Source organism: Mus pahari, chromosome 10, assembly GCF_900095145.1.
Source record: "Mus pahari chromosome 10, PAHARI_EIJ_v1.1, whole genome shotgun sequence".
NCBI lineage: Eukaryota > Metazoa > Chordata > Mammalia > Rodentia > Muridae > Mus > Mus pahari.
The window spans coordinates 101,029,538-101,056,202 of record NC_034599.1 but is presented as its reverse complement, the minus strand read 5'-3'; the positions used below and the strand labels follow the sequence as shown (position 1 = coordinate 101,056,202).

Here is a 26,665-nt window from a genome sequence, read left to right as displayed (position 1 = left end):
CCAGCCTGGTCTACAAAGTGAGTTCCAGGACAGCCAGGGCTACACAGAGAAATCCTGTCTCAAAAAACCAAAAACAAAACAAAACAAAACAAACAAACAAAAAAACCTCAGATCATGACTACCTCCAAGTCCCTTTGGAAAAAATCTTCTCTTCAGACCTTTCTAGGACATGGCTGTTTCTCTAGACTCAGATCCTGAGGCCTGAGCTTCTCCTTACCAGAGATAGGAATCTCCCAGAGCTCCGGTGTGTGAGGCGAGAATAAGCCAGAACAGGTAGAGGATGTGAATGCCCCACAAGGGCTACACGGAAGGCCTCCTCCAGGCGGTGTCGTACAAAGGCCTGACGGTAAGCAGGTGGCAGTCTGGGTGGGAGGTAGATGCTAGGGAAGAGAGCACTGGAGGCAGCCCAGAGCCAATGCAGTTGGGTGTTTCGGGTAATGATGGCTGCATGGCAGTGGCCTGTGTAGTTGGAAGCCGTCTTATGCCAGCCATTGCCACAGGCTGGATATCGATAAAAGCCCCAGAGGCCGCTCGGGCGAAGTGTCCGGCCTAGCTGCAGAGTGTATTCCATGAATGCACGGGCAGCCTGCTCAAAGCCAGTACGAGCTTTGTGGAGCTGTTCCTGAGGGTCCAAGTCAGGGAACATCTGCTGTGTCCAAACCCAGGAGGCTGCCCGGTAGACTTGTCGATGGGGGCCCCAGTTCCCAGCCCAGAGTGGGTACCACTCTTCCCAGTCCAGCACTGCCAAGCCCACAAAGCTAGATCCTAGGCTGTGGAGGATCTGGTGGGCAGCTCGTGCCAAGTGGTGGTCTAGGGACACGGCCTGAGGGATTCCCCCATTGTGGGCTGTACCTCTAGGTCCAAAGTAAGGATAAAGGCCAAGCTGGTTCTTGTAGAAGATGGAGATGTTCTGGCCATGAAAATGCTGGCCGTGGTTGGCCACGATGCCGAGGGCATCGAGAGGCAGATGCACACCAAAGTGGGCCTTACATCTTGCTGAGGGTACATTCCATAGCACAGAAAAAGGATGTTCAGGAACCTGCAGCAAAGCCTGGCCATGCACCAAGCACAGGGTTAACCCCACCACCAGGGTTAGGCCTAGCGGCATGATCATGCCACAGAGATGGAAACCTGCAGGAAAGGGAGTATGGGCTTAGAGTCCATGGCCAAAGAAATACTGCCTTTGGCACAGCAAGAAAAGCTTCCCTCGTTGCTCTCCTCGGGGAATGGGACAGAGTTGGGGGTGGGGGCTGGGGCAGGGTAAATATGTCCTCCAAGTATCCCACGGGTCTCCCAAAGAACCCATACCCTTAGCATCCTGGGCTGCTCCCCTCCAGGATCCTCCATCTCTGTCAGGGTACCATGATATTCTCTGAGGCCTCACAGACTCATGGACATCATAAATCCCTTTCCTTTCCCTGCCCACATTGCCTCTGTTTCAGTAACACTCAGGCCTTGCCTTCTTGCTTCACCCATAGTCAGCACTCAGGTCTCTCACATCACCTCTCAGATCAGGGAACTTCCCAGATCCCTGAGGGAAGTGAGGGTGCCTGGGCTCCTAGCATGAACCCTGCTGCTCTCTTAACCTTGGCCTGTCTACAGATTCCTCATTGCCTGTGTCCAGTGTAGGACCTGACCTATCAGAAGTGCTCTGTGAGTGGTAATGAGTGAGTGGAAGGGGAAAGGAACAGCTACCCTGGGTGTGGGAGAGGAGGCACAAAAGACAGATATTACCTCATCAATGGCTCTTGGGCCAACTTGGGTCGTAAGGGTTCTGTCAGTCATAGGGGATCTGGGAATGGGGGTTAACCAATAAACGGTCACAGCCATACCTAATGGAAGCTTTTATTCAGCCACACTGACAGCTCTGAGCCAAAGCTCCAAAGCCACCTCCTGGCCCGCTGGGACCCATGAAAGATACACAGGCTAAGGTTGTCCCCAGGGGGTAGGGGGGCTGAAGTATGGCCTGGGGGCCGAGGCTGGCTCTGTTCTGGGCAACCCAGTGTCCCGGAGAGACAGGGCCATCAGATGTCTTTTTCCATCCAGAATATAGGGCATCCCTTCAGATCTCGATATCGTGTCTCTAGTGGGCTTTGAGGAAGGGGCTCGGGTGAAGGAGGCGGTGAGGTGGTCAGAGACTGGGGTAGGGGAGGAGGTGGTGGCAATGGGGGTCCCTTGGAGCTCCTCGGGACAGCTTGGGCAGCTAGGATAGGCTCCTTGCAGGGTGGCTGGGGGCAGGGTGGCTTAGAGAAGGCACGTAGGACAGTGGTGGACAGCCGACGGTTGGTGAAGGCCAAACCCTGCACAGGCTCACCCAGTTGGTAGCCCAGATGGGCATAGAAGTACAGCTGGTCATGAGTGGTGAGGTGCAGCCGTCGGAAACCCCGGGCTCGGGCAAAGGCCTCCAAGCCCTCCATGAGGCGGCGACCAAAGCCACGGCCCCTCAGAGCCCGGGCTACCACCACTGTCTCCACTAAGAGGCTATGGGGATGGTCCAGTACCCGTGATAAGCGGGCATGGCCCACCACAACAGGGGCTGCTCCGGGTGAGGGCTGGGGGCTCAGCAGCATCAGGCAGAGGGGGAAGGCATCTGAGGACTGGCCCAGGGAGTGGAGACGGGAGGCTCGACTGCGGGGCCACTGGTCATTGATGAGATCAGCACAGGCACTCATGAGCTCGGGTCGGCAGTGTACAGGCTCCAGGATCAATTCAGGCAGCTTGGGGACTGGGAGGTCCTTTGCCTGGTGTTGAGGATCCAGGGTCAGCTCAGCTGGGCCAGGACTGAGGCTCATCTCTGGGTGGCATGTGGGATCCAGGGTCAGCTCAGCTAGCCTGGGACTCAGCGACAGCTCTGGCTGGCGTGCAGGATCCAGGGTTAGCTCGGTCAGGTTGAATCTCAGGGTCAACTCTGGCTGGCATGCAGGATCTAGAGTCAGCTTTGCTGGGCTGGTACTCAGGATCAGCTCCATCCGGTGCACGGGGTCTAAGGTAGGGGTCAGCTTGACTGGGCCAGGGCTCAGAGTCAGCTCTGGCCTACAGGCGGGATCCAGGCTCAGCTAGCTGTGTCAGGCAGGAAGCCAAGGTCACTTTCTGTTAGGTTTCAGATGGCTTAGTGCCTGGCTGGAGGTTAAGGCCACAGCCTCCAGGTAGTGGCACCTCCTTATAGAAGGGTTTACCTCCTGGGTATAACAGCCATGCTAGGCTGTGTCAGGACGATACAGTTGGGGCAGGGAAGGACTGATGAGTGGAGGGGGAGCGGCGTGCATCCTGGGACTGGGGAATGGTGTGCTTCACCTTGTCCCACGTGCACCTGAAAGCACAGGCAGACTAGAGGAGCCCTATCCCAACCCTGTGAGGAGAACTCATGGAGACTAGGTAAGTCCCTGCCCCCACACTGGAGGGAGGCTGGCGGTACTGAGAAATGCTGAAGGCTGGGCTCTGGCTAAGAATCTCTTATCATTTGCCACACCTCACTATGCCGGGCTAGCTGACCAACCTAGCCCACTTGCTCACCATCTTTTGTTTGGCTTGGGTTCCCTGCCCCCCCCCACACTTCTCCAGGCTATGTATAGCCTGTGTTTGCCTCAAAATAGTGACCTAAGTACCTCAGACTCCTAGTAGCCCATGACTGTAGCTCGCTGGCCTTGGCAGAAAATGCAAACCTGACATCATACTTTTAGCTTTGCCCCCATCTGAGATCTCCTTTTCAGGAGACCTCTCCCAGGAGTCCCCCCACCCCCACCCCCACCTCTCCTCCCCCTGAGCTTTTTCAGTTATCTGAGCCATAAAAGTGGCTCCTGGGACACTCACACCCACCCCAAACAGGCTCAGCTCCACCCACCCCCCACTGCCTTCCCTACTCAGGACACAAAGCCTGTGGCCCTCCACTCCAATTCTGTCCAATTCAGGACACTTTGGCCTTGGACTCTCCTGTCCCTACACATGGGGCTCTGATGGCACTGCCGTGGAGTTTGGCCCATCACATAGAATGTGGCTTTTGCAAGTCTGCTTGCCTCTGGTCTGAGTTTCATAGTCACCCTGATAAGGACCATGGCTTCCTTCCTAAATCTACAGGTGTCCAACAGTCACTAGGTTGGGGCCCCGGGCCTCCGTGCTGAAACTCCACTGTTTTTTAGGGTTTTTTGTTTGTTGGTTGGTTTTTGTTGTTGTTGTTGTTGTTGTTTTTGAGACAGGGTTTCTATGTGTAACTGACCTGGCTGTCCTGGAACTCACTTGTAGGCTACTCTGACCTCGAACTCACAAAGATCTGTCTTTGCCTCTAGTGCTGGGATGAAAGGTGTGGACCACAATGCTCCAGCTGTGGAAACCCCCCCCCCCCATTGTTTACCTACCTTATTCTAGGATCTGCTGGCTGGAGGGTCTATGTTGGGGGATTTCTTGCAGTGGATGGACACTGGGTCCCACTCCTTTACTCATTTACTCTAGAACGTGCCTCCAAACTCCCTTTCCCAATTTTCCCTGAGACAGCCCTCCCCCCCCCCTTCCCCACAAATCCCAAACACCAGGCTTGAAGCCTCTTACCTGGCTCAGGTGGCTCCGCAGACACAACACCCCCTCCCCAGCTCCCACACCATCTAAGTAAGGTCTGGAAGGCGGAGCCTCAGGGTCCGCCCCTAGCTCAGAGCGCCAGGGTTCCCCCAGACGGGTTTAACCCCTTCACTGCGAACCTCACCACTGTAAGTGGAGCGAAACTCCGGGTCTTCCGGGAGGGTCTGCACCTGCCCCTTGTGGGACACGGGCCATGGATCTTTTGGGAGTAGGGGTTTTGAAAGCTCGGTTATAGGTGGGTGTGGCTCAGCAAGCACTAAGCTCAAAGGGAAAGGCAAACACACTGGGAAGACTTGAGGAGCGACACAGTAACTTTGGGGACCACAGGCGCAGGGTGGATAAACGGGCAGCATGTGAGAAGTGAGGGTGATACTGACATGTTAAAGCCGAATTCCGGGATGGTCCACGTCCAGCCTGCGCACGGTTGGGTAACTCGCTGTCTCTGGCTCCCAACTCCTCGGTCTGCCTACGCTGGTCCCAGCAGTACGGAGGACTCACTGCAGTCTTCGCAGGAGACAGCGCACCTCCTCCTAAGTTCTCAGTGCACGGAATGTCCCTACCTAGACACCCCGCCCCTGGTTCTGAGCGTCACAACAGAACTCATGTAGGCCCATTCTGTCCCTGGCTTCTTCCCTTCCGGTGGCGACTGGAGACTAGGCCCGTAGTTTCCTTTCGTTGGCTCCGCCTCCTCTTGGCTCTAGCCGGCTTCTAGCAGCTTGCCTGTGTTCAGCTCCGCCTGCACCTCTCCTAGCTCCAGGCTCAAAGAAATGAGAGTTTCGCTTTGTTTCCGCTTTCTAGTAGCGTCTCCAGTCCTGGTGGGTTGGTGGAAATGGCCTGATCAGGTGGAACTTCCTCCTGATCGTGGGAAGCAGTCGTCTTCAGACAACGCAATTGGATGAAAGTATAGAGCCTTTCCAGTACCTTCTGAGAGCTGCCTATTTTAGAAGCTAATTAGACAGCTAAGTAATCTAAGACAGCTTCGTTTGCCGGGTTGAGTGATGCTAGTGCTCTGAGCAGATTCAGGGATCCTGTAGGGTGATGCTTGTGTCTCCCCAGCCCTCCCTCTTAGGGCACCATCAACACACAGTAGGTGTGCAAGGTTCTATCTTTGGAGCTAGATAGCCTAGATTTCAAAATGCATCTCTCCTGGTTGGTTGTTCTGTTTTGTGACAGTGTCTCTCCGTGTAGTCCTGGCTGTCCTGGAGCTCAATATGTAGACCAGGCTGGCCTTGCCTCCCAAGTACTGGGATCTAAGGTGTGATCATCAATGGCTGGCCTTGCTTGTCTCTTCTTGCTGGGCAACCCTCAGGGGCTGGGGATATAGCTTAATGTTAGAGCACTTGCCTAGTGTGTGTGAGGTAAGTGCTCAGCTTCCCTGCATGTCCATTGCAAAGACTGAATGAGTTAGCCTACTTCCAGTGCTTGCTTATCAGCACAGGGCTTGGCACAGAGCTGACATATGGCAAATGCCAGCTTTTGTGTCTACTGACTCATTGATTCTGGAGGAACTGCCTGTGATCCTGCTGATGCTTAGGTCCTTCTAGGCACAGAACGGATAGGATAGTGCCTGTCCTAAATTCTGATTCACTATGTGACTATCCCCGTGACTGTGCCTATGTGCCTGTGGCCATGACAGTGGTTGAGCGTACTCCTGTGACTTGTGGGCATGTGACTGTATTTGAGGAAGTCCTAGGTAGGCCGGGGGTATGTCAGGTGCTCAGTGTGTGCGGCCGGGTGCAGCTAATCACCACATACCCTGCTCATCACACCACGTGCCGCTCCATCCACGGTAGCATCGGCACTCGAATTTCATAGCCATCTGCACCCGATCCTTAAGTGAGAGGGTCCCCTTGAGGCTCAGGGGCCTGCCGTCCTGTGTTAGCTCGATGGAGAAACTGGCAGGGTTGAGGGTGAGGAGAGCCTCAGGATAACTGGGGTGGCGGACACAGCGACCGTGGCCGGAACACAGAGCTTCGCTGCACAAAAGAGCTGCGCTGGTCACGTTCACGATGAAGGGCCCAAGTGTGGAATCCATATATGCTTTAATGGCCTGGCATGATTCCTGAGTGGGAAGGAGAGCCTAAGCAACACCACAGCCAGCCGTGTGCTGGCCTGGCACTCAGCCAGGATGGCAGGAGTAGCGAGAGGAAGCCAATCTCCCCTCATCCCTGCCCTACTCCTGGGCCTCCACTTACCTTGGTGCTTGTCTTGTTTGAGCTTAGCCAGAGCACTGCTCCTGCCGCTCCCTGGGCTGCACTCTCCCCCAGGCTGTGCTCCAACTCCTCCTGGAAAGGAGATTGCATGGTTCTATGAGGCTTACTGTCCTTTCACCCCGTGGGAACAGCTGGGACATCACTGGATGGGACAAATAATCTCTAACCTTCACCTGAGGCCGCTCTAGTGTTGGTGGCCAGGGGCAAGCCTGTTCCCTGTTCTGAATTTCTCATGCTTCATACAGAATTTAGCATAAAGTAGATGTTCTGTGTCTGTGTTGGGGGTGGGGGGGATGAACGGACAAAGCACCGGAGTATTAAGTCAGTAGTAAAACAATTTGGATGAAGCCCCAAGAACCTCCCCTACTTTTCCCAAAGATAGTAATACCCTGAAGTTAAGTGGGCTCAGCAGTTGGATCTATTACTATATTACCTAACAAGGAAGGCTGACAAAGTCACAGAGGACTCACCAGGGGCAGAAGATGATCTGTCATTTCATAGAAGATCTGGACATAAGGCATTACGGGCACATGGGGGTCTCTGGAAGCTGTGGCCACACGGAACGCCTCTTGCACACGGTGTCGAACGTACATCTGTGACTTCCCTGTGCCTATCAGTGCTGCAGGCAAGTAAATACTGGGGTAAAGGGCATAGCTCTGGTTCCACAACCACCCTAGCTGGTCATTCTGATCACGGGTGTGTTCTGAGCACTGGCCTGTGTAGTTGAGACTTAAAAAGTCATTGTCGTTGTAGCAGTCAGGGAAGCCATAGTAGCCCCAGAGGCCACGGGGACGCAGTGCCTGCCCCACTTGGAGGGTGCTTGCCATCCAGGCCTGTGCAGCTTCCTGGAACTGGTCCTTGGCTACTGCCTCCACTAAAGTTTCTGGCCAGTCAGGGTGCTCTGCCCGGACCAGTTCCATTGAGCGCTGCCGATAAATGTCCTTGCTGTCCCAGTTGAAGGCCCACCGTGGGCGCCAAGCCTCCCAATCAATGACTGCCAGTCCTGAGAAGTCAGGTTCAGGTATGGCAGCCTTGATGTCCTGGAATGTGTGAGCAAGGTGGGTAACCAGGCTGGCATTCTGGGGCAGACCACCAAATACGGGTTCCCCCGTGGACGTATAGTAGGGGTAGGTGCCCAATTCCTCTCGGTAGAAAATTGTCATGTTAGGGCCTTGGAAACTCTGCTCCTTGTTGGCAACCACATCGAAGACACTGACATCCACATCCACTCCATGCTCCGTCAGGCACCAATGAGTGTCCCCATTCCAGACAGTGATGAACGGCCGGTTGGATACCATGGAACCTCTGCAGACTTGGGCCAACTCGAGCAAGGTCAGGAAGAGAGTAGAGATGAGAAGCAGGTGGCCTGCGGTGGCAAGGGATGGGCCTGGGGAAACCTGGCCAAGGGAGGCAGAATTCAAGGCACGCCTCAAACTTTCTGACCCCTACTGAAGTAGCTGGGTCCAGTCCCTTGATCACAGTTTTGTCCCTGCTGAGATGTCAGCTGGACACTGATCTGCAGGGCTCAGCAAGGTCAGAGAGCAGAACGGAGACTTGGACAGGCGCATTGCCATGAAGGGTATAAGTGAGTCACCTCTGGGGCCCGGAACCTGCTGTCTGCTTCCCCTCCAGCTTTGCCTTGGCCTGACCTTACCCACTTTCCCCCCAAAGGCCAGAGGAACCATGACATCGGTCTTGAAAGAGGCGCTGCTGAGACCCCCTAGGTCCCGGCGGCCGACCTGGTGAACAAGGGAGGCTACTTTTCTTCCACCAGAAAAACTGGCAGCCATTGGGGAAAAAGAGATGCTCAAGCAGCCAAAACCAGCCCGGCCCTGGAGACCCTCCAGCTGCCCACTGGTCCCTGCTGACCTCAGGACTGAAGGGCTTCATTCTCCAAACTTTCTGAGCATGCTGTGTAAGCCCAAGCATGGCTTGGCCGGATTCTGTCCCGCAAGCTGGTCCTAGTTGCACGAGCTTAGAGAAGCTGAGGCGGCTGCTGCTCAGGGAAACTTGGAGCTTTTGGAGATAGTCACTCCACCCAACCAATAGGCTGGCCTTGGCAGGGGGCGGGACTGGGGCTGGACTCGCTAACAGCCCCTCCTACTCAGACAACACTCGGGGAGGTCTTTGTGTGGACAGCCAGGCAAGCAAATGTGTGGTCCAGCAGTGTGGTCCCTGAGGACTACATGCTTCGAGAGTACTTTCTCCACTCTGTGACAGTTTAGGCCATAGGCACTTTTGTCTTTGTGGGACCCCTCCTCATTGAAACAAGTTGGGGTTTTGTTTGTTTTTGCCTTAGGCAGGCTAGAAAGGTCAGAGACACATCTTCACACAGTGTACAAAACATGACTCCAACAGTTTGGTTTTGCTTGTTTGTTTTGGGTTGGGAACAGGATCCAGGATCTCCTGTGTTTGCTAGCTAAGTGCTTTACTGCTGAGCTCTATCCCTAATCCCGTCAAAAAGGCATTTTAAAGTCTAAGAAGGAACAGTAAGGTAAGAGTACCTGCAGCTAAATCCGATCACTTGAGTTCCATCCCTGGGACACACACACACACACACACACACTACAGCTCTAACCACTGCCACCCAAGCTCCACGGCCCGCACATGCCCACGTGGACATATAAGTAAATGTAAAACGCTACCTTAGAAAGGAAAAAATGTGGAGAGCAATAGAGGAATGCACCGAATTGCCCTTTGGCTTTTAATCCACACATATATGCACACAAACAACACACACATACAACACACACACTCACACACGTACACACGTACACAAGCCAAACAAATAAACCTTTTGTTCTTAAGTCCTGTCTGTGCCTGGATTTAAGTCTGTGCTTGGTTTCTGGAAGGTTCTGTGTTCATGAAGTTGAGTTGTGTCATCACGCTCTGTCTATTCTAGGTCAGCGATTGCATCTTTGTGAAGTTCTAGTTGGTAACTGGGCTAGTGGCCAAATTCCCAGGTGTTTATACCTGTAAGTGTGGGGCTCAGTGCCTGGGATGATGCACGAGACCTTGCTGTTTGGTGATCATGAGACCCTGGATCTGCACGACCGTGGAAATGAGCAGGGGTGTATTAGTGAGTGCACGTGTAAGTAACGTGTGTGTTCATGCAGTTGTGAGCTACTAGGTCTCTGAGTCACAGGCTGCTTACGGAGATGATCTGGATGTTCAGGCCCGGGCTTGCCTGCCATGGGCGGAAAGTAGAAGGGGAAGGCATGGCCCCGCCCAGGATAAAACAGTTGTCTGGGCCTGCAGTTGTGTCTGATTCAGAATCACTGAACCCCTTAGGCATTCACCGTGGGGCTACCATATAGGTGTGGCCTCTCTGGCAGTGTGTGCTTAGTGCCTTTGCTCTACCCAACCTTCCTACCCTGACCCTTCCCCTAGCCCACAGAGTCTTTGGTGTCACGTGACTTTTTCTAATGAAGCGTGAACAATCTTCTGTTCATTCCAGACAGACTTCTGACTACAGGTGAGAGAATTGATTCTAAGTCTAGCTTGGTAAATCAATGAAGTTTTGGGGGTCACATTACCGGAGGAACAGGGAGCTACTTACAGAAGCATGGGAGACTCAAAGACAGCTGCATCACCAATAGGCCTACCCTAGCGCCGGAACAACAGTTCTCAAAAGATGTAGCCTTGGTACAGCTTGCCAACTTGTAGGTAGTGCCTCTCCAGCAATTATTTATTACCTTTTAGTTTTGGAGAGGGGCCTTGTGAATCTTACAATTTTTTAATAATTATATATATATATATATATATATATATATATATATATATATATATATACACACACACAATTTATTTCTTTTTTAATTATCAAGAGAATTTAGCTGCTCTTCCTGAGGACTGGAGCTCAGTTCTTAGCACCCATGCCAAGTGGCTTACAATTAGTTCCAGAGACGCTGACATCCTCTCCTGGCACAGAGGTGACATAGTCACAGATTCATACACACAGGTCAATGGAAGGCCTGTGAAGTCAGTAGTTTACTCCTCCGTCACCCCAATTCTGGGTATAAAGCTTAGGTCATCATCAGGCCTCACATGCCTTTACCCTCTGAGCCATTTCGCTCACCCAAATCATTAACTTCTTGAACCTCCAGAGCTTAGGGAAGTTTCCTTAGCTTTCTGAGGAATTTGTTTGAGACAGGGTTTCTCTGTCTTGGAACTCAGGAACCAGGCTGGCCTCAAACTCAGAGATTTGCCTGCTTCTCTGCCTCCAGAGTGCTGGGATCAAAGGCCTGCACCGCTGCCACCATCACTTGGCAGCTGAGTTTTATGTGCCTTTTTCAACCTTCTTGGAGGGAATGTTTCAGGTTAGAGGAAATAGCTACATAATCCCTGGGATTTCAAGGGGAAGAAATGTGAAGTGGTGGACAGGACGTGCACTAAGAGGGCATTCGAAGCTAGATGGACATAGGTCACAACTTGTAGGACAGATTACAGGCATGGGGAAAGTGCCAAAGTTAACAGTTGTGTGTGTATCCATACATGTTGGGGAGTCAATGTTCACAGAAGGTCGACAGGTACCATAGAGGTCATGGCTGAAAAGGTTACAACAGGATGAGTCACAGGTGTGAGGAAAACAAGGTCTCCCTCGTCCTGCTGCTGTCCTTTGCCAAGCTCCGTTAATTTTGGCCTGTCTTCTTTTTATTTTTATTTATTTAGGTTGGTTTTTTGAGTGGTCTGTCTTCATTTTTTTTTTTAAAGATTTATTTATTTTATGCATATGAGTACACCACCATTACTCTCTTCAGACACACCAGAAGAGGGCACTAGACCCTGTTACAGATGGTCGTGAGCTACCATGTGGTTGCTGGGAATTGAACTCAGGACCTCTGGAAGAGCAGTTGATGCTCTCAACTGCTGAGCCATCTCTCCAGTCCTCTTCTTCAGGTTTTAAATTATTAAGTCTGGTGTGCACAGGTCTGTAATCCCAGTGAGTGGGAGGCAGAGGGAGGTGGATCTCTGAATTCAAGACCAGATTCATCTACGCAGAGTGAGTGCTAAGCCAGCTTGGGCTGCACAGTGAGACTCGTCTCAACATTTTGGTTAGATTTATTTACTTTTTTCTTCAAGATAGTGCTAGTGATCAATCCCAGGGCCTCACACATGCCAGGCAAGTGCTTTATCACTGAGCTATATATATACATGTTCTAGCTCCAAAGCTGACCTCTGAGGGTGACCCTGCTCCCGGGATTTGGATAGTTCCTGACAGCACCACCTCACACCCATAGTGACAGACTGAAGCTCAAGACTGACATCTCAATCCCCTGCCAGCCTCCTTACCTGCCAGCCCCAAGGGAAGGGTGTGACCCAGACAGGGAGAGGAGCAAGTCCACTGCCCTTGGGAGCAGGAAACAGAAATGCTCGACTGTGCCAGGCAGTAGAGGCGCATGCCTTTAATCCCAGCACTAGGGAGGCAGAGGCAGGTGGATTTCTGAGTTCGAGGCCAGCCTGGTCTACAGAGTGAGTTCCAGGATAGTCAGGGCTACACAGAGAAACCCTGTCTCGAAAAAAAACAAAAACAAAAACAAAAACAAAAAAAAGGAAAAGAAAAAGAAATGCTCATCTGTAGGAACATCAGGGAAGATCATGTCCCTTTTCTCTGTGTGCGGTTGAGGTAAGGAAGAGGGGGTACAGGGGCAAGTGGCAGATAAATAGCTATTTCTATCAGTCGTACAATGGTGGGCCCAACTCTATTTCCATCAAGATAAAGTGGAGCTGATGTTAGGGTAGAGTATCTTCTTTTTTTTTTTTTTTTTTAAGGTTTTATGAGACAGGGTTTCTCTGTATAGTCCTGGCTGTCCTGGAACTCACTNCCTGCCTCTGCCTCCCGAGTACTGGGATTAAAGGCGTGCGCCACCACGCCCGGCTCTAGAGTATGAATCTTAATCTAGTGAGTCCTGCCCCAGCACAACTGCAGACTTGGTCGCCCTTCCTCCCTAGGCCCCAGTGAACACATCGCTGAGAAGTTCCAGCATGTGGATTCAAAGAGCTGAGCTCTACCTCCTGGACAGCCCTCAGCGCTCTCACACACTAACCCCGAAGCAGAAAAAGACAAGAAGCACAGGAGTTGTTTTATATTTAATTTACAAAAGAGACCCCAAAATTATAAACTATCCAGGAACAGAGAGTAGAGTCAGGCCTTCCCTGGCCTAGCCCGATTCTCCGTCTTCTCTGGCAAGATGAGAGCATCTCAGGGGATGTTTCTCTCCCCCTTAGAACAGGGGGGTGACAGATGGTATGGGTGCTCTGCTAGGCAGCCTGGGAGCACTGCCTACTCCAGACTTTTGTCTCCCCCATAACAGGCCCCTCATGCCAAGATCCTTGTACCAGAGGCCAGCTGGACTGATATCCGGGTGGGGGGAAGAGATACCTTATAAGGTCCAGGTGAGAGCCACAGCTACCAAACCCAGCAGGCTGGTGAGGTGGCGTCCAGCCCAGGCTCTGCTGGCATTTCCAGCTGCCCGCTTATAGTTCCGTTGGCACTGCTCGCCACCCCAGCCCAGATAGCACTGGCAGCGAAAGTGCTTCTGCAGGTAGTTGAGGTCGGCTTCGCTGAGCTGCCCCTCGGGTCGTAGCTGGGGTTCACTGGGGGTATGGCCAGGCACTAGGCGGAAGCTGCTGGCATTGAGGTGCAGGAAGGTATTGGCGCTGGGGTTGCGGCGCACACAGCGCCCGTGGCCATGGCACTGGGTCCAACTGCAATACTGGGTGGCCCAGGACACATTGACTACGTAGGGAACCAGCAGCTGAGTTAGGTAATTCTTGAGGTACTGGCAGGTCTCCTGGAAGAGGCCAAGGTTAAGGAAGTAAGTGAGCGTCTGATGTTAGCTGCCCTTGCCCAAGCCCCGACGGAAACTGTGGTGATAGTGCCTCTTTCTTTTGGTAGTGGTGGAGTTTAAACCCTAGACTAGGCACTCTACTGAGGCACATCCCTGGCACATTTATTTGTATACATATGTAAACATATACACAGAGTTCCCGAGCCTTTACAGTCAGTCCCCTGTCCCTAGTGAGAAGCGGGGCTGAGACAGACTGGAGCCCAGCTGTGTGGATGAGGAAGGGCGGAACTCCAGCTGTTCAAGATAGCATTTCCTCTTCCTGGGAACAGGGTGGGGGTGCCCTCCTTCCCTCTTGGGTCCAGGGACAAAGCCGCTATGCTTAGGAGAGAAGCTATACTCAGTGTGTACACCCAGGTGAGGGCGGAAGCCAAAGTATACACTCCCCAGCAGCCCTGGCAGGCCGGGTGGGTCTCCCTTACCATACTTGAAGCATCTTCTGAGTCGCCCCAGAAGATGACACCAGCTGAGCCCAGGGCGGCACTCTCACCAATGGTAGAGATAAGGTCCACCTGCGTGGGAAGGGATGATTACTGAGAAATACTGGCACCAGACAGTATCGCAGGAGACTCAGAACAGACCTGCTTTAACCTGCTGACCTTAGGACAGCTCTAGACAGGCAGAGGCCGCTCTGCCCACTTCTTTTTTTTTTTTTTTTTGGTTTTCCGAGACAGGGTTTCCCTGTGNAGNCCTGGCTGTCCTGGAACTCACTTTGTAGACCAGGCTGGCCTCAAACTCAGAAATCTGCCTGCCTCTGCCTCCCGAGTGCTGGGATTAAAGGTGTGCGCTACCACACCCGGCCCGCTCTGCCCATTTCTATCCTCACCTTGGACCTGAGTCTCCAAAGCCAAGAGCCCACATCTGAGCCCACAAAGTCAAAGGTTACACATTCTGACCCCAAAGGCAGGTTTAGTTCTATGCACTTTTCACGGACTTGCTACAGGCTCCTGGCTGCTTCTCAGCATCTCTGGGCCTCGGTCTTATCTACAGAATGGGGGTGACATCATCCTTCCACAAGACTAAAACAGATGTGGAACAGCACTTCTGGTCCCCGATAGCATAAGCATGCCGAGGCTCCCGGAGGGAGAACACGTACCTGGCTCAGCCCCGTGAGTCCTCGGGTGTATGTGGGACGTGTGAAGACGTACACGGGGAGGGCGTGGTTGGCATGGTGAGTGTGAGCCACGCGAAGGGCCTCCCGAACACGGAAGCTGACAAAGTTGCGGCTGTGTATGGAGGACGCCAGTGTCTCGTCCAGGTACACAGAGGGAAAGAGGGCCGTGCTCTCGGCCCACAGCCAGGCCAGCTGGTCGTTCCGTGCCACCTCCACATCGGGACAGCGGCCCGTGTAGCTCTCCCAGTTCTGTACATAATCGTGATTGTAGCAGTCAGGAAAGAGGTAGAAACCCCACAGGTGCTGGGGTCTGACTGCCTTGACGTAACGGAGCGTGTTCAACATGAACTGCCGAGCGGCGAACTCAAACTCGTACTGGGCCTGCTTCACTACTCGATCTGATGGCCAGTCAGGGTGCCGACTGGCCACCAGCTGGCGTGAAGACTGTCGGTACACATCTTTCTCCTGCCAGTTTCGAACCCATACAGGCCGCCATTCCTCCCAGTCAATGACTGCCAGCCCCCCAGGCTCCTGGGTCTGGATGTAGCGTTCCACTGATTCCTTCAGCATGGGCAGGTGTGCACAGAGGCTACCGTTCTGAGGCACACCGCCATGTACAGACGTCCCAGCTGCATCAAAACGTGGATACAGGCCTAGACGGTCATAGTAGAAGGTGGTGATATTCTGGTTGAAAAAACCCTCATTAGGCGTAGCCTTCACATCGAAGGCCCTAAGGTCCAGTGGCACTTTGTGGCGTGGGGCACACTCTTGTGTAGGCACGTTCCATGCTACCACAAAGGGTCGGCCAGTGAAGATGGGCGGCGCTGTGGGCTTAAGCTCCCCGGCCCATGCTACCTCCAGCACTAGGGCCAGTGTGATGATGGGACCCAGTCCTGCCCGCATGCTGGGGGCTACGGGAAGTGTCACCTGCTTGGTAGCAGCTCAGGAACTGAAGAAAGTTTGAGAGAGAACAAGTCAGTCTAGAGAATTCCAGAGATGGGTACGCACCTTCATCCCACTCCCCCAAACCCATACTGTGTGGCACACCATGCCCCTGCTCAGACGGCCAAGGCTTTCACAGGCTTTCAAGATAGCAGAATGCTGATGGGTAGGCAAGAAACCTTAGGGATTCTACCAAAACCAGAGTTCTTTCTAGAGCAGGGAGCTGCCTGTGGTTGGGCAAGAATCTCCTTTAGGTCCGTGTCCTTTCTAAAAATGGGACGGATTAGACTACCGACTCACTGCTAGAGTCGCATGCCTGTATAGCATACAGTAAATAGTTTTAGAACACTCTGAACCCAAGTTCCACCCTATACCACCCCATGTCCCCCACCCTCATTACGAACTCGGAATTGATTCTGAGGGACAGCATTTGGGCACAACGCATACAGAAGCTGGGAAGCTGTTAGGAATACTGCAGAGGAACTGGTATCTGTGCAATGTGCGCCAAGCAGAAGAGCAAGAACGTCAGGACTTAAGTCCTAGCACCGTCACTCTCTTAGGCTAAGAGGAGGCGCCCCGGGGACAAAGGGGCAGCGGACTTCCCACCGCGGTGCTCGCCGACCTGCCCTTCCCACCAAAGCCACCAAGAATCTGTGTGAGCACTCGCGACCGGCTCACACCCTCACCTCCCGGCACAAGGGGTCCCGGGTAGAGAGTATTCCACTCCGGTCTTTGTGCGGGACCCCGCCCCCGCCCCGCACGTGGGGCCAGAGTTCAGCCGGGTGGGGGTGGGGTTCCTGGGTCACTTATGAGGGCGCCCCTAGAGATTCAGAGCCCATCTCACAAGGAGAGAGTCACCAGGCTTGTAACGCCCGCCCTCACCTCGCACCAGGCGCCACCAGGACCCACGCCAGGGCCGCCGCCATCCTGGTACCAACCAAGCCCGCTCCGGCCCTTCGCCCAAGCACTGCCCCAGCTCGAGCCTCTGTTGGCTCCGCCCCGAGGCCCGCGGGCCCTTTAAGAATCCTGCCTCGGAGGTGGGTGGATGGCAGAATTTACGGCCTTGTAGGGAGGGTGTATTTCTCTTCCTTTTTTGCCAGTGCTGCGTTTCGAGTTCAAGGACCCTTAGATCTTCTGTAGAGAAACATAGTTATCTATCTGAGATTAAATATCTCCTGGAATGGAGATTCCCGCTGGTCTTAGCCACCAGAGCTAACCAGCCTGAGATGTTACCCCCACAATCTGTCGTCAGTGGAACAATCCACTCTTTGCAGCTGGCCTCTTAAAGGGATAGAACATTGGATGGGGCGGGCGCGCGCGGAATGAGGGGGTGGTGGTGGTAATGGCATTTGGAATAAAGCTTATAGCTGAAGCCTTGACTGGGGGTAGCTGCTGTTTCAATCCCACCTGTCTGAATATGAACTCTAACAATGTGGGCCCTTTGTCTAGTGTAAGAGATTTTGACCCGAGCGGATCCACAACCTCTTGGAACATTTGATGACCCGCCTTCGCTGAGCCCAGGTTCCCTCCACTAGTCTGTCTGCGGTCAGAAGGAAGCTCCGCCCTTTGCCCGTCTAGAGGAGGGGGCCTAGTACAGCCTCTGAGCCCTCCTTTGGCAAAGCAGACGTAGTGGTTGTCCTGGTAACCAGGGGGGTGGGTCGCTGCCTTGCCAAAGGGATTGAAGTTCAGTCGGGCCAAAGGGGAAAGTGGTCTAGCCACTTCACCGGATCCACGCCAGGGCTTGCCAATCCACTGGATTCTCCCCGGACCAATCTCTGCGACTCGGTGAAGGTGGGATGGTTGTCCGTAGGGGGACCCACTCAACTCCAAATAAAGAGCAATTCGCAGAAGTTTCGGGCCTGACTTCGTAGAAAGGAGGCTTCAGTGTCTCCCTAGAACCCCAACTCCATATTCTGAACCTTTCTGCCTTGCAGTGCCCTTCCAGTGGGGACTAGGCTTAGAGCTGTACCCTCGCCTCTTAGATCTGCTCTCCAATGCACGACTCAAGTCTCCGAAAGTCCGCTTCTGGCCGCCAGCCCCTTTCCCTACGGCAAGCTTGGAAGCTAGGGAGCGCCTCAGGAGTCTGCGCGTTTATGGCAGTGCGGACTAGCTCTAGGTACTACTCTGCGCTCACCTGAGTAGAGCCCCTCCAGCCAGGTTCCTTGCGCCAGCTGCTGCCCTCTGGGCAGTCTGCTGAGGATTTGATAAACCCCATTCCTTCCCACCCACTCCCTCCCGCCTCCCATCCCTGCCCTTTCTCCTCACTTCCTGCTGCCCTCTGGGTGGAAAGGGCCAGGAACAACGGGGGGGGGGGGAGGGGCGGGGAGGAGAGCCCTTTGACCCTGTTTCCCTTGGTGGCTGGCTGCCCTTTGCACCCTTCCTCTCCGTAGGATCTGGTCCCCATGAGTTGTGCCAGGTGATAGGAAGGCTATGGGCCTAGGAATCAAGGGCTCATCTTTCTCCAAGTTTTGCATCACCCTCAAATCCAGTAGGGTGTGAGGGGGCCCAAATGGCTGGCTGTATTCATGGGAGTCACACAATTTGCTGGGTGGTTGAGCGAATGGTCCCCTAGAGCAGGTGCCAAAGTTGAAACCATCCTGTACGAGGGGGAAACGGGTGGGGTGGGGGTGGGGGGCTCTTCCAGTAGCTGAGTCAATTTTTTTTTTTTTCCATCGAGAGCGGAAGTATCCAAAGTGTGACAAAGACAATGTGACAATGTGTTGATGCCTGTGGCTGTGTGATATGGGGTGGGGGAGAACGTGTGTCCCTGTGGGAGAGGAAGCTCATAATAGGAATTCCTGGAAGACCTCTTTGGAGTTCCAGGCAAATTTGCCTGCTCTCAAATCTACCTAAACTGACCACCCCTCACCACCCAAGGGGCTCACCTCCCCGATGCTAGGGAGTCCCTCTGCCAATAGAAAGCAGGGGAGCTGGGTGTCCAGCCTAGGCTGTGGTCACCACTGTGTTGGTTTCACAAGGGACAAAAGTCTAGGAAGCTCCAAGGGTGGGGACTACTGGGAAAACAAAGGCCAGGCGAGACTGTCCAGGGCAGGGACACTTCCTTAGGCTGCCGGCAGGAAGGAAGTGAGCCCAGCCCAGCCGGATGGAGTGGGGAAACACTGCCCTGACTCTCCTATTGTTCCTAACGTTGGGGTGAGTTAGGTAGGTCCAGGACAGGGAGTTCCCCGGCAGGATGGTGGTGGTGAGATAGGATACTGCCTGATATGGGGAGCCTTGGCTCCTGGACAGGAGCCTGACTCCTGGCTTATTACAGGGATGGCAGCTGGTCTACAGAACTGCACATCTATGCTGAACAGGCTAATCCTACTCAAGACTTGACCAGTTCCAGCTTTGAGCCACGTGAAGGCCAACTGCCCTGAGATGATGAGCTCCTGCTTCCAAATTGGTTTGTTTTGTTTTTGCCTTTTAAAAACCGTCTTGAGTTTATTATGGCCAAAGGCTAGGTGAGCGGGGAACCTGCTCATAGCCGACCTTGAGAAATGTAGGCAGAACGTCCATTGGCAGCAGAGAGCTGAGGAAGTGTTGGGCTGAGCCTTACAAGAGATGCTGCAGCAGAAGCCTGAGCTCTCCCTTCTGATGGCTGGCTGGGAAGTCAGGTGAGTGTGGACTTCAGAGCCTGGAAGGAGGCCAAGGCCATGGTGGGAAGTGTCTGTTGTTCAAGTATAGCTGGGCCTTCATCTATGGGGCTTAGGCTGTAACCTCACTTCACATAATCTGGTATTGTTGGGACCAGAACCATCCCACAACTATGTGTGGCTACACCTAGCCCTCAGGCTAGGGCAATCTCCAGAGGGATCCCATGACCTTCTGTTTCCAGATTCCCAGACAGAATGGACAGGTGAGTGGCCCTCTGCTTCTTGAGAGGGCTGGAGCCGGTGTGTGAACACAGCCACCTGTTGGCCATGGTTGGTATTGCCACAGGCAGTGCTCAGGTGAGAGGGGTTGCTAGCCTTACCGGATCAGCGGTCTAGAAACTGGATGTTAAGTCTCACTGGAAGCCACTCTCATGTGCAGGGTCTACAAATAACTTTTATTGAAATTGAACAAATAACACAACAGTCTTCCAGTGCTGGGGATCACTCGCCCCAAGCCATTTCCCACACTCTAGAAGCACAGAGCTTCCACAAGGAAGTATTTTTTTTTTAAAGCCATCTCTGTATAGAAATCAGACTCTGCCCCAACATTATCATAGTCTAGACTATTTACAAACCTTCACATTTTAATTACGCCTTTTATGTATTTTTCCCCTCCTTTCTATCCTTACCAAGGAGCTCCAGTACTTTCCCTTAACAGACCCTGAAGGGGTAAAGATACTGTAGGAGAGAGGGGATGGGCTCCTCATAGCTACTGGCACCAGCCCCAGTCCTTTCTTACCACTAGGTGGTGGACTGCCTTTCCCCTACAACTGGGGATTTGTGGGACTGGTGCAAAGACAAGGGAGACGACGGAACATGTGGTTTGGGGCAAGTCCCCACAGGTACAGGCGTCGGTAGCCTGTCCTGACCCCGGCCTGTACCCTCTCAACTTGAGGGCAACTGGTTGAAATCAAGGGAGATCATTCCAGCCCTGGGTGAGAGGAGAAGCCTCCCACAGGTCCCCCATTCTTAGTGAACAGCCAGCAAAGTGTCCAGCTTAAGAGCGGGAGCACGTAGTAGGTAGGCAGGAAGGGTGAGGCTGGTACATATCTCCAGTCTGTCCGATACAGGAGGAATCGAGGTAGCAAACGGCTGAAATGCTCTGACTAGGGGGGAAGGGGAGTGAGGGAAAAGGAAGTTCCCACTTGGGTAGAGCCCCTACAGCCCAGGGGCCGGAAGAAGGCAGACTCTGCTTGTAAAGTGCTGTAGCTTCTAGGAGGGCTGGGCCCTAGGCAAGCCTGGAAGAAAGCAGGTCAGGCAGGTAACCAGGAACCAGGCATTCCTGACCGGCATGTGTCTCCTGCCATGCTTCTCGCACAAGCAGCTGGGGGAGATGGGCTGGTAGTTCTGTCATTAGCCCTCACCAGCCACCAACCACTTAATTGTTCAGACATCAACCAATACCAGTTAACACTGAGGGACTGCCCCTCTTACAACTGAAGGTTCTGGGCCAATGGAGTTTAGTTTATTCAAGGTTGTGGCACCAGCCTGGACTCCTGAATGGAAGCTACACCTTGATCCTGGGAGTTTCTTGCTGGGGCAGTGGGTGCTCGTGTCTGCCATGCCACACGCAGATTCATACTTCATAGAGGATCACAGGGAAATCCACGTGGATTCGGGGAGGATCCAGCTTCACGATGCCCTGCCATGGAAACAGAGGCTAGCGAAGATCAGCTCTGGGCCTCTATGCTAAGAGCCTCTCTGTTCTTCCCAGCTCTTCCCCCAGAAAGCCCCATCTGTATCCCCGTTGACATACTGATGTAAGGCTTTATGATCACTGCTCAGCCCCTCACCTGAGGAATCAGATTCTTATGTACCCGCCTCAGCTTGGCTCGCTTCTGCCCATTCTTTGTGACGATTGTCTCCTCATAGAATTCGTGAGCCAGATCTCCATCTTCATCATAGAACATGGAGCTGTGTAGAGAAGGGAAACAGGCTGGATTGGAGCCTCATACCTGGCCTTGGCAAGTGCCACAGACCACAGGGAAGTATGCTGAACCCCAAGAGAAGACACAATGGTAATCTCCGTGTTAGAACTCTTTGGTTGGGGCCTGGAGGGAAGCAGGCAGTGTGACAAGGCCACTGTTGCCCTGTCATGCCAACAGGACATCATATCAGAGCACCCTGTCTAGGCAACTAAAGCTAGTTCTCATCACTGAGGTCTGTTTCACAAAGGTAATAATGATTCTAGTAGCAGGCCCTTCACCTAGGGCTTACAGAGTGGCCTGGGTATACTGGTCTCACTTCTAAAGACACTGCTGGTCCAGGGCTAAAGACCAAGATGGTGGATGTCTGAGCCAGGGAGGCTGCACTCCAAGTCATTCCCAAGTGGCTGGTACTGTCTAATCGACGCTGTTGGGTCTCTCTGGTATTTACGGTCAAATTTCCATCCCAGGGAATGCCAGTCCCTAGGAGCTCACTAGGTCCAGGCCATTTTGTGTGAGCACCTGGGAGAAAAGAGGTTAGTGTACGGATCTAGAGAACCCAACTGGTTGAGGGCACTTTTTTTTGTTGTGGCCCCACCTTCAACACTGAAGCCTTTCTCTGCTTTTCCAGACACTATTCTCGGAGGTCCAACTTCACAGCGAGGAAGGCAAGACATCTAAACAGAAGGTCACTTTCCCTTAGATTGCTTCTAAGGCTTAGAAGAACAGAAGGAACATAAATGCCTTTAATTTGCAGGCTGAGTTGGATGAAAGGAGGTCTTAAGGCTCTCAGAGGCCGTCTCAGCTGAATTATGGAGCTGCTCCCTAAGAGACAAACCTCAGCCAATTCTCTAAAAGGACCATCTGGGCGGTCAAGAGCTGAACGCCGCTTGGTTTTCCCTTCTCCTTGCTTTGACTGGGACCCAAAATATGACAGTCGTCTGATTCAAATGTAGGGGGGCGTTTCTCGTTCCCGGATGTCCTCCCAAAGGCAGATGCCCATGCCCTTACCCGCGGCGCGTGAATACGAAGGGAGGCACTGCTCGGGCTCGAGACCGCACCAGAGACTGCTCGGAGCCTGCCGCCTCTGGGCCGCCGCCCCCCGGAGTGGAGGCAAAGGGCCAGAGGCCCCGAGCTTTGGAGCCGCTGGCGCCCATGTCAGCGCCGCGGGCGCATGGCGGACCCAGCGGCCGCTCCGCTCTCACAGCGCGGCGGGCGCGACCATGCCCTGCCCCAGCTTCCACTCGCAGGTGCCGCCGCCACCACCGCCTTCCGCAGGCTCTGCTGTCTCCACGGAAACCTCACTTCCGCTTCCGCACGTCCTGCACGGTGCCTCCTCTGAGTGGCTAAAGGTCTCGTCAGTCTGGGGTGTAGAACCAATGGCCACTCTCAGAGGCTGACCACCACAGGATGCGCTGCCTCCAGGTCCCAGAAGCCTGTGGGTCCCAAGGGTCAGCTGGGACAGCTCCCTTCCAGAAAGGCGGAGGTAATGTGTTGTTGACTTTAAGGTCGGACCGGGTATAATTGTCCCTACGTCCCTGACGCTGCCTAAAACTTGGGCCCAGTAGCAATAGTCAATTAGGTCACCCCTTCACCCCTAAAGGACCTTAGGCCTGCCTGAGGGTAAGGTAAGGTTAGCTGTTTTCACAACTGGGTGTCTTTGCAGTTGTCACATTTGCCTGTAAAGAAATTACAGAACCTGCTAAATGTCTTTGTTATCTTTTCTTTTTTCTTCTTTAGACAGGGTTTCACTGTGTAGCCTTAGGTGGCCTGGAACTTGCCATGTATAAATGGCTGGAAATAGCTGGCCTCAAACGCAGATTTACCTGCCTCTGTCTCCCGAATGCTGGGATTAAGGAGTGACCAACTGCACAGGGGGCCAAACTTCTTTTTAAAACTTTTTTGATCAATTTCTTAAGACTATTTGAGGTCTGAAGGAACCTAAACTAAGTGTTGTAAATTCACCAGGTAACATACTTCAGGAAAAGAATTACCAGCTTTACCCTTGTAGCATGTGAAGTGTGTGACCCACGAGTAGGTATTTGGAGAAGGGGTTACTGCTATGGCTTCTCTGAGTTGGCCTGTGAGAACAGTTTCCCTGTGTAGTAACTGTAGCTTATTCTTGTCTCCACCATGACCTGAGCCCTTGAGGGTTGAAAGACACCTGAATCCACAGACATACATTTCCTAAACATATTGGTCCCACTGCGACCTTGGAGAGGGTGCACTCTGGATGTGTCAATCATTGTTGGCAGTCACTCTCATTGGGTGTTACCCCGACAGAGGGCCCACATCTATAGAGTCCAAAACCAGAAAAATTCTTACATCTTTATTCAGCCAATTCTCTCAGGCATCAGGCCCTGATGATGACTGTCACACCCCCATCCCTTCCCCACAGGAGGCATTCAGTTGAGGCCACAAAACATTACATACATTCATACACTTCCATCAAAAATATCTGAGGGAGACTCTGGCTTTGGCAAACAAGAAGAGGGTCTGGTCCAGCAACTGTTCCCTTAGAGGAGGCACTGAGCCACTCTAGTTGGACTGGCCAGCCCTCTCTGACTCCAGGGTGTGTGGAAGTCAGAAGGCACGGTAAGAGGGAGCCCTGGACTCTACCTTAATTGCTTGTAATATTCTGAGCAGCTACCCTTGGTTCTGATAGGGCTATCCTGAGACCCATTCATGACCCAAAACTATCTTTCTCCATAGGTAAGGGCTCTCACCCGTGAAAACATAACCTTGTTCTGTCTGTAGAGTCTCTTAAGATTCTCACAGCTGCGACCCTGATGAAAGACTTGAGCAGCTACCCAGAGTATGACCCAGTACATACTGGCAGAGGGATGCCAAGCCCCGCCCTGCCATATCCACAGGTAGACGGCCAGCTCCTTCACTGTTCTCTGGGCTCATCCCCGTCAGCAGAGGAGGACCTCCACGCACACGCACTCCTCAGGCCCCACAGGCCCTGTCACACTCACACGGCACGCTCTTTGCACGGCCTGTTCTCCTCCTGTCACCCAGGGAGACCCAAGGTCACCCCAAAGGACAGGCGTGCAGGGCCTCCTGGATCTTCTGGCGACAACGAGAATACTTCTGCAGGATCTGGCGAAGGTGTTCCTCTTCTTCCCGCTGCAGGATGCGTAGGAAATTGTGCAGTTCAGGCATGCTGAAGGCATCCCACTGGAAAGGGCAGAGGAGAGATACATGGGCTGCAGCAATGTATGGCGAAGCTGGCAGACGCTATTCCAAGACTGGTCCATGATGGTTCTCCCACTGACATTACCTTCCTTTTCATTCCCCTCCTCATTTCGTTATTATTTTATGTGTATGCATGTTTCCACATAGAGGTCAGAAGAAGGTATCAGATCCCCCGGAATTAAGAGTAACAGATGGTTGTGAGCTGCCATCTGGGTGCTAGGCATCAAACCCATGTCCTCTGTAAGAGCAACATGTATTCTTAACCAGTAAGCCAACTCCTTTTGTTGTTGTTTAATGGTTTTATAATTTATTTATGTGCATTGGTGTTCTGCCTGCATGTATGACTGTGTGAGGGCATCAGATCCCCTGGAACTGGAATTATAGACAGTTGTGAGCTGCCATGTGGTTACTGGTAACTGAACCCCAGGTACTGAACCTGGGTCCTTCAGAAGAGCAGCCAGTACTCTTAACTGCTGACCCATCTCTCCAGCCCCGCTAAGCCAACTCTTTAAGTCCCCTATTTTTTGTTGTTGTTGTTTTTTTTTTTTTGAGTTATAGTCTTTCCACATACCAAAGGTTGGCCTTTAACTTGCTATGTAGCCCAGGTTAGTCTCAAACTTGTGATTCTCCTGCTTCTGGAATCCTGGGATTACAAGTATTTATCATGATGCTAGCCTTGGTGTTAGGCTCTTCACTAAATAGTCTGTGCTAGGATCCTTATGAGCAGTCTGTATAGAAAACAGATCCTACAAAACAGTCTCCTCATAGTGAAATATCTCTATCTGTTGTTAGGTGTACTCTCCCGCATATTCTCATAATCTTTCTCTCTCTCTCAATATAATGGGCTATGATTCAAACCTAGGGTCTCATAAATGTTAGCAAGTTACCTTTTACTAAGCTACATTCCCATATAGCCCTCATACCCACCCTATTCTTTTCCTTTTTTTTTTTTTTTTTTGCTGCCGAGCTCTGTGCATGCTGAGCATCTATTCTTACCACTGAGCCACAACTAACCCTGATGTAAAAAGTCGTTGTCTTTTTTTTTTTTTTGCATTACTGGAAATTGCACTATGTTGTCTAGTTTTCGGCTAATTTGACACAAGCTAAAGTTATCTAAAAGTAGGGACTCTTAATTGAAAAAAACGTGCCTCCATAGCTATAGCTGTAAGGCATTTTCTTAATGAGTGACTGATAGAGGAGGGCCTAGCCCATTGTGTCTGGTGCCACCCCTGGGTTGGTGGTATTGGGTTCTCTAAGAAAGCAGGCTGAAGAAGCAGCGCCCACCATGGCTTCCACTTCAGCTCCTGCCTTCAGGTTCCTGTCCTGTTTGAGTTCCTGCCCTGACTTCTGTCAATGATGGATTATCATATGGAACTGTAATCCAAATAAATAAACCTTTTCCCCACCAACTTGCTTTTGGTCATGGTATTTCATCAAAGCAAAAGAAAACCTAACTAAGACATGAACCAAGGGCTAAGCTTGCTCAACATTTTACCCCTGGGACTTTACCACTGAACTATAGTGCCAAGCCTTTTTATTTTTACTTCTGAGACAGGATCTCATTAAGTGAACCTAGACTGCCCTGTAAGTCACTCTGTAGCCCAGGAAGGCTTTGCCAGTGATAGCTTCAGCATTCTAAGTAGCTGAGAGTACAAGCCAGTGTCCCTAGGCCTTGCTAGGAAGAGTGGTTTGTTTGTTTGTGAGACAGGATCTTGCTATATAGCCCAGCCTAGTCTTGAACTTGAGGCAATCCTCCTGCTTTAGCTCCCCAAGTAGATGAGATTATAGACCTGTGCCACCTGTTCTAGCTGGTAGACTGTCGTAATGCTTCAAAGAGGCCTTTATGTTTTCCAGGTTACTCCTGCGGAGCTTTTTTTCTTTTTTTTTTTTTAGTGATTTTTTTTTGTTTTTTTTTGTTTTTTGTTTTTTAAATATTTATTTTATTTTAATGAAAGTACACTGTAGCTATCTTCAGACACTCCAGAAGAGGGCATCAGATCTCCTTATGGATGGTTGTAAGCCACCATGTGGTTGCTGGGATTTGAACTCAGGACCTTTGGAAGATCAGCCAGTACTCTTAACTGCTGACCCATCTCTCCAGCCCCGCTAAGCCAACTCTTTAAGTCCCCTATTTTTTGTTGTTGTTGTTTTTTTTTTTTTGAGTTTATAGTCTTTCCACATACCAAAGGTTGGCCTTTAA

The 26,665-nt window shown here is 52.3% G+C and overlaps 6 protein-coding genes and 1 long non-coding RNA gene across 11 annotated transcripts in view; 1 reads left to right on the top strand and 6 right to left on the bottom strand.

Moving 5' to 3' along the window:
- Positions 1 to 5,010, bottom strand: part of Hyal3 (hyaluronidase 3) — a 7,758-nt gene extending 2,748 nt beyond the window's left edge. The window contains exons 1-2 of the mRNA XM_029543492.1: positions 4,947 to 5,010; positions 218 to 1,131 (exon numbers count right to left, since the gene is read on the bottom strand). Coding sequence (XP_029399352.1) covers positions 218 to 1,114 — 897 coding nt within the window. The 5' untranslated portion in view covers positions 1,115 to 1,131; positions 4,947 to 5,010. The remainder of the gene's footprint in view (positions 1 to 217; positions 1,132 to 4,946) is intronic.
- Naa80 (N(alpha)-acetyltransferase 80, NatH catalytic subunit) lies at positions 1,830 to 5,210 on the bottom strand. The gene is made up of 2 exons (XM_021206664.1): positions 4,947 to 5,210; positions 1,830 to 3,060 (listed from the first exon to the last, which is right to left on the bottom strand). Exon 2 carries the CDS (start codon positions 2,967 to 2,969, stop codon positions 2,025 to 2,027), a length of 945 nt encoding a protein of 314 aa, XP_021062323.1. The 5' UTR covers positions 2,970 to 3,060; positions 4,947 to 5,210; the 3' UTR covers positions 1,830 to 2,024.
- Positions 5,211 to 5,298: 88 nt separating this feature from the next.
- On the bottom strand, positions 5,299 to 8,788 carry Hyal1 (hyaluronidase 1). Its single transcript, XM_021206661.2, has 5 exons — positions 8,652 to 8,788; positions 7,253 to 8,179; positions 6,765 to 6,854; positions 6,325 to 6,631; positions 5,299 to 5,381 (listed from the first exon to the last, which is right to left on the bottom strand). Exons 1-5 carry the CDS (start codon positions 8,709 to 8,711, stop codon positions 5,329 to 5,331), a joined length of 1,437 nt encoding a protein of 478 aa, XP_021062320.2. The 5' UTR covers positions 8,712 to 8,788; the 3' UTR covers positions 5,299 to 5,328.
- Positions 8,789 to 12,853: 4,065 nt separating this feature from the next.
- On the bottom strand, positions 12,854 to 17,880 carry Hyal2 (hyaluronidase 2). Of its 3 annotated transcripts, none has more exons than XM_021206937.2 (4): positions 16,569 to 16,812; positions 14,727 to 15,693; positions 14,053 to 14,142; positions 12,854 to 13,576 (listed from the first exon to the last, which is right to left on the bottom strand). In XM_021206937.2, the coding sequence occupies exons 2-4, from the start codon at positions 15,645 to 15,647 to the stop codon at positions 13,166 to 13,168; spliced, it is 1,422 nt and encodes a 473-aa protein (XP_021062596.1). In that variant the 5' UTR covers positions 15,648 to 15,693; positions 16,569 to 16,812; the 3' UTR covers positions 12,854 to 13,165. The 3 variants fall into 3 exon arrangements, with proteins under 3 accessions (XP_021062596.1, XP_029399263.1, XP_029399264.1); XM_029543403.1 differs by lacking the exon at positions 16,569 to 16,812 and adding an exon at positions 17,821 to 17,880 and having other exon boundaries at positions 12,860 to 13,576; XM_029543404.1 differs by lacking the exon at positions 16,569 to 16,812 and adding an exon at positions 16,373 to 16,521 and having other exon boundaries at positions 12,860 to 13,576.
- On the top strand, positions 17,250 to 22,285 carry LOC115064821. Of its 2 annotated transcripts, none has more exons than XR_003844646.1 (4): positions 17,250 to 17,477; positions 17,621 to 17,802; positions 18,961 to 19,303; positions 21,899 to 22,285. It is a non-coding gene; the product is annotated as an uncharacterized LOC115064821 (long non-coding RNA). The 2 variants fall into 2 exon arrangements; XR_003844645.1 differs by having other exon boundaries at positions 18,961 to 21,360.
- Positions 20,789 to 22,554, bottom strand: Tusc2 (tumor suppressor 2, mitochondrial calcium regulator). Its single transcript, XM_021207246.2, has 3 exons — positions 22,279 to 22,554; positions 21,136 to 21,256; positions 20,789 to 20,984 (listed from the first exon to the last, which is right to left on the bottom strand). Exons 1-3 carry the CDS (start codon positions 22,422 to 22,424, stop codon positions 20,919 to 20,921), a joined length of 333 nt encoding a protein of 110 aa, XP_021062905.1. The 5' UTR covers positions 22,425 to 22,554; the 3' UTR covers positions 20,789 to 20,918.
- A 1,027-nt stretch (positions 22,555 to 23,581) lies between these two features.
- Positions 23,582 to 26,665, bottom strand: part of Rassf1 (Ras association domain family member 1) — an 11,339-nt gene continuing 8,255 nt past the window's right edge. For both annotated transcript variants that reach the window (XM_021206868.2, XM_021206870.2), the window contains one exon: positions 23,582 to 24,447. In XM_021206868.2, the coding sequence (XP_021062527.1) occupies positions 24,301 to 24,447 (147 nt within the window). In that variant the 3' untranslated portion in view covers positions 23,582 to 24,300. The remainder of the gene's footprint in view (positions 24,448 to 26,665) is intronic.

What these genes read in the sequence shown, in the direction of transcription:
- Naa80 (XM_021206664.1), bottom strand. Translation starts at nt 2,969, where the DNA reads ATGGAGCTGATCCTGAGTACCAGCCCAGCAAAGCTGACTCTAGATCCT.
- Hyal1 (XM_021206661.2), bottom strand. Translation starts at nt 8,711, where the DNA reads ATGCTTGGGCTTACACAGCATGCTCAGAAAGTTTGGAGAATGAAGCCC. An exon ending in CAGATCATCTTCTGCCCCTG is followed by an intron (nt 6,855 to 7,252) that starts GTGAGTCCTCTG and finishes TCTCCTTTCCAG; the next exon opens with GAGGAGTTGGAGCACAGCCT. An exon ending in CAAACAAGACAAGCACCAAG is followed by an intron (nt 6,632 to 6,764) that starts GTAAGTGGAGGC and finishes CTTCCCACTCAG; the next exon opens with GAATCATGCCAGGCCATTAA.
- Hyal2 (XM_029543403.1), bottom strand. Translation starts at nt 15,647, where the DNA reads ATGCGGGCAGGACTGGGTCCCATCATCACACTGGCCCTAGTGCTGGAG. An exon ending in GACTCACGGGGCTGAGCCAG is followed by an intron (nt 14,143 to 14,726) that starts GTACGTGTTCTC and finishes CTTCCCACGCAG; the next exon opens with GTGGACCTTATCTCTACCAT. An exon ending in CAGAAGATGCTTCAAGTATG is followed by an intron (nt 13,577 to 14,052) that starts GTAAGGGAGACC and finishes GGCCTCTTCCAG; the next exon opens with GAGACCTGCCAGTACCTCAA.
- Tusc2 (XM_021207246.2), bottom strand. Translation starts at nt 22,424, where the DNA reads ATGGGCGCCAGCGGCTCCAAAGCTCGGGGCCTCTGGCCCTTTGCCTCC. An exon ending in TTCGTATTCACGCGCCGCGG is followed by an intron (nt 21,257 to 22,278) that starts GTAAGGGCATGG and finishes TTCTCTACACAG; the next exon opens with CTCCATGTTCTATGATGAAG. An exon ending in ATAAGAATCTGATTCCTCAG is followed by an intron (nt 20,985 to 21,135) that starts GTGAGGGGCTGA and finishes TTTCCATGGCAG; the next exon opens with GGCATCGTGAAGCTGGATCC.